At 43.5% G+C, this 5,000-nt stretch overlaps 1 protein-coding gene across 1 annotated transcript in view; it reads left to right on the forward strand.

The window, feature by feature from the left end:
* The window catches only part of LOC143277386 (sortilin-related receptor-like), a 125,447-nt gene that overhangs the window by 54,602 nt on the left and 65,845 nt on the right, over positions 1 to 5,000 (forward strand). Inside the window, exons 24-26 of the mRNA XM_076582169.1 lie at positions 500 to 631; positions 2,086 to 2,328; positions 3,589 to 3,744. Of these exons, the coding sequence (XP_076438284.1) occupies positions 500 to 631; positions 2,086 to 2,328; positions 3,589 to 3,744 (531 nt within the window). The remainder of the gene's footprint in view (positions 1 to 499; positions 632 to 2,085; positions 2,329 to 3,588; positions 3,745 to 5,000) is intronic.

Here is a 5,000-nt window from a genome sequence, read left to right on the forward strand (position 1 = left end):
CACACACTCTCAAACACACACACACAGGGTATTGTTTGTCATTGTCAAGGAAATCATTTGTGCTCACTTGTCTGCTGGCGAGACAGCGCAAACATGTTCACCGTGTCAGGCGTACATGGAGGAAAATTTGTTCATGAACTGTATTCATTTAGATATTGCCACATTTACCAGTATAAACTCTGAGAGTGTGTGTGTGTGTGTGTGTGCGTGTGTGCATGCATGCGCTGATTTATAATTGTGCATGTGCGCACCCATTAACTGATTGATTAATGTAAAAGGTGTGTATGGAATAGAGAGAGAGAGAGAGTATGTGTGTGTGTGTGTGTGTGTGCATGCGTGCATGTGCTGATTTGTGCAAGCGCGCACCCATTCACTGATTGATTAGCATATGAATTGTGTATGGAATGTAGATTGGTGAAGAATGTCAACAAGTTTAGTGAGTTTATTTTAGCTTTATACACTGTTTTGCCCTAAAGAGGAACTTGTCCGCCTGTTTCAGATTACCCCGCGTGCTCCGAAGACCAGTTTCAGTGTAACAACAGTCGCTGCGTCCGTAAAGCTTACATCTGCGATCTGGACGACGACTGTCGGGACGGCAGTGATGAACAGAATTGTTCCACCGAGTATGGAAGTCAGTATCCCACTGAGCCGCGTCTGTCTTAAGATTACGTCTTGCATGTCTGCGGAAGTTCGGGGTTGACTGGGTTAGATAGAAATGAATCAGTTCTGTTGATCGAGTGATTTATAAGACCTTTTTAGATTTTGAATCATTTGGGTTTGTTTTTTTTTATAGAATTTCATTTTTCTTTAATTGCAAAAAAAAAAAACAAGAGAGGCAAGGCCTTCAGGACTCACTTGTGATAAATTAAGTCCCCTAGCATTAATTACAGAGTAATTTCCCTTTTTTACTATCTGCACCAAAACGTTTGCAAAATAAATAAAAATTCCATGCTTAGCAAAAGAAGTTCCTGTTGGAACAAAAAATGATAATAATGACTCCTCTTGTTGTTGTGTCAGAATAAGAGGTCAAAGTGCCAAGTTTAGAGAATACAAAAAATATAAATATAACAGTAAATGCAGGTTGCATATAATTAGGCTTCTTTTTAAAATTTTTTGTGCCCATCCCGGAGGTGCAATATTGTTTTAAACAAGATGACTGGAAAGAACTGAATTTTTCCTATTTTTGCCAAATTTGGTGTCAACTAACAAAGTATTTGCAGAGAAAATGTCAATGTTAAAGTTTACCACGGACACACACACACACACACACAGACACAGACAACCGAACACCGGGGTTAAAACATAGACTCATTTTGTTTACACAAGTGAGTCAAAAAGAAAAAAAAACCCCATAAAAAAACCCCCTAAAGAAACAGACAGTGTGCAGAGTGGTTAGCGTCATAGACTGAAGTCTGGGAGGATCCAGGCTCAAGCACAATCAGATTCAGAGGTAGGATTTTTCAGGTCATGGCTGGGTCCAGCTCAGCGTGATGCAGGCTCAGATGAGAAGGCTGGGACCACGCTGTCGGGGATCATGTATGTGTTTTTCTGGGAGTGTTGCTCTAGACCACTATATAGGTGATTATCATGGTTATCATATTTATCATTATCATTATTATCATTGTCATTATTGTTACTGTTACTGTTTCTGGAGTGATGGCCTAGAGGTAAAGCATCCGTCCAGGAAGCGAGAGAATCTGAGTGTGCTGTTTTGAATCACGGCTCAGCCGCCGATATTTTCTCCCCCTCCACTAGACCTTGAGTGGTGGTCTGGACGCTAGCCATTCGGATGAGATGATAAACTGAGGTCCCGTGTGCAGCATGCATTTAGCACACGTAAAAGAACCCACGACAACAAAAGGGTTGTTCCTGGCAAAATTCTGTAGAAAAATCCACTTTGATAGGAAAAACAAATAAAACTGCACGCAGGAAAAAAAGAAGAAAAAAAAAAGGGTGGCGCTGCAGTGTTGCGACACGCTCTCCCTGGGGAGAGTAGCTCGAATTAGACACAGAGAAATCTGTTCTAAAAAAAAGAAAAACAAATACAAATTCAAATACAAATATTTTTCCTCCCTCCCCACGCAGCCACCTGCCATGTGTGGGAGCACTCCTGCGCCAGCGGGCAGTGCGTGGGCTTCAGCGCCGTCTGCGATGGGCGCCGGGACTGCTTGGACGGCAGCGACGAGCAGAACTGCACCAACACCACGCACCCTGCCTGCCCCAGCTACAAGTTCCAGTGCAACAACGGTCGCTGCGTCTTCAAGTCCTGGCTCTGTGACGGGGATAATGATTGTGGCGACAACAGCGATGAGCTCCACCCTAACTGCAGTACGTGTGGGTGTGTGTGTGGGTTGGTGTTTGTGTGTGTGTGCGTGTGTGTGTGTGTGTGTGTGTGTGTGATGGAGACGACTGTGGTGACTTCATTGACAAGTGCTATCCTCACTGCAGTACGTATGTGTATGGGGGGGGGATGTGTTTGTTTGCGTGTGATGGAGACGACTATGGGGACTCTAGTTAGTGGCAAGTGCCATCTTACTGCAGTATGTGTGTATTGGGAGGTGTGTGTGAGTGTATACATATGTGTGTGTGTGTGTGTGTGTGTAATGGGGACGACTAAGGGGAATTTAGTGACAAGCGCCATCCTAACTGCAATATGTGTTTGCATGTGAGCGTGTGTGTGTGTTGGTAGGGGTGGTTGTGGATTGGTGTCTGTATGTGTATGAATGATGTGTACGTGTGTTTGTGTGTTTCTTTGTGCATGCGTGTCAGCACATGACTGTGAGTATGTGTGTGTGGGTATGTGCATGCATGTATGTGTGTGTACAGGCGCATACGTGTGAGGTTTTGTGTGGTTGATGTGTGAGTGAACATGATTATTACTGTGAAGCACTTTGAGAGAATTGAAAACTTTATATATAAACATACTGATAGTATTCTTATTTTGTTTAAGCTGTTGGGTGTATGTGTTCACTTTCATTCCATGGAGATACAACTGTCTGAGAAGGGGGAAAAAGTTTTAAAATATAAGCTAATAACTATTATTCTTTTTAATTTAAACAAAAAAAATCTTGGTGTGATCTGGTTTTGGGTGCATGTTTTGTTGTGGAGAGGCCGTGTGTGTGTGTGAGGGGTGTGTTGGTGGGTGTCCGTGTGTTCGTGTGCCTGGGTGTGTGCTGCAGGGATGCGTTTTCTGGAGGGCGTCATAGGTGGGTGGGTGGTTTCCAACGTTCAGTTGCGTGAGTTTTTCACATGCTACCGTGTGTGTGAGCGGGTGGGGGTAGGGTGTGGAGGGGAGTATTGATAGGGAGGCGGGGGGTGAGGAACGAAATGTAAAGCGCTTTGAGCAGTATTTCTGGAGAAATGCGCGATATAAATGTCCATTATTATTATTATTATTGTTATTAATAATTAAATTTTTTTTTTATTAAGATCACTACGGGGACTGATTTCTTGCCCATCATCAGCAGGGAGCACAATGGCAGTGATAATTATTATATTTGTATGATTATTAATATGATGATCATGATGACTGTTATTTATTTATTATCATTGTGATGATGATGATGATGTTCCCCCCCCCCCCAACAGCAAGGAGCACACCGACGATGACGCCCACCACCCCGGCCCCCGATGTGACCTGCAACGCGTACGAGTTCCGGTGCCTCAGCGGCTTCTGTGTGTCCCAGACCAGCATCTGCGATGGTGTCAACGACTGCGGGGACTGGTCCGATGAAGAGTATTGTGGTCAGTACCTGCCCTGTGTGAACAGAATGGAGTGGAGTACTTTATTTGTATTTGTATTCGTATTTCATTTTATCACAACAGATCTCTCTGTGTGAAATTCGGGCTGCTCTCCCCAGGGAGAGCTTGTCACTACACTCCAGTGCCACCCTTTTTTTTTTGTATTTTTTTCTGCGTGCAGTTTTATTTGTTTTTCCTATCAAAAGTTGATTTTTCTACAGAATTTTGCCAGGAACAACCCTTTGTTACCGTGGGTTCTTTTACGTGCGTGAAGTGCATGCTAGCTCACGGGACCTCGGTTTATCGTCTTATCTGAATGACCAGCGTCCAGACCACCACTCAGGGTCTAGTGGAGGGGGAGAAAATATCGGCGGCTGAGCTGTGATTCGAACCAGGGTGTTCATATTCTCTCGCTTCTGAGGTGGATGCGTTACCTCTAGGCCATCACTCTACATTTATTGTCATGAAACCAGAACACTTTCACTGCCAGGTTCGTTCGTTTGTTTATTTATTTATAGTCTGTTCATCTAAGATGATGATATTAGACTAAAAATAAATGATATTATTATTATTTGGATTATTATCATTCCTATCATAATGATGATTGTTAGTATTAATTAGAAGTCGACATTTCTGTATATTCGAATGAAAAGGGGGGCGGTTGAGGTGGGGGTATGGGGGGGCGGGGGACCAAGGGGGAGGGGACTAAGAAAGGAAAAAGAGAGAGAGAGAGAGAGAGAGACAGACAGACGGACAGAGAGAGAGAACAGAATGTGGAAAAGATAGAGTACAAAATGTAAAATGGAGAGGGTGAGTGTCAGTGATTGGAGAATACTCTGGTTTCTCTTCAAAAAACAAGAAAATCTTTCGCCTTTCACTGCCAGGCTTCTGTGTGAAAAGAGCAGTCCCCGGCGCCGACTGTTTTAGACTCAAAGCTTTCATTTACAGGCTTCGGCTCATGTGAAAACAAGACAGTGGATTTGCTCACTTCAAACCAGGTCAGGGGACGAAAGTTAGTTATTACTCTGTTGCGCAGGAAACTGGCTGCAACTGTCAAGCTTTGTTACCATGTGAAAAATGGTCCTTTTGATATGACCCCTTTCTGTTCACCAAAGTCACCAATGGCGGTGCACTGTCTAGTTGACTGAAGTCACCTTTGGCAGTGAAAGAGTTGAGGTTTATAAGATGCTGGACATTACGGGTGATTGTGATTTGCATCCAGTTGGTGTGCATAATATCACAAAGCCCTAAAGTTCTAA

Source organism: Babylonia areolata, chromosome 34 (assembly GCF_041734735.1).
Source record: "Babylonia areolata isolate BAREFJ2019XMU chromosome 34, ASM4173473v1, whole genome shotgun sequence".
NCBI classification, from domain to species: domain Eukaryota; kingdom Metazoa; phylum Mollusca; class Gastropoda; order Neogastropoda; family Buccinidae; genus Babylonia; species Babylonia areolata.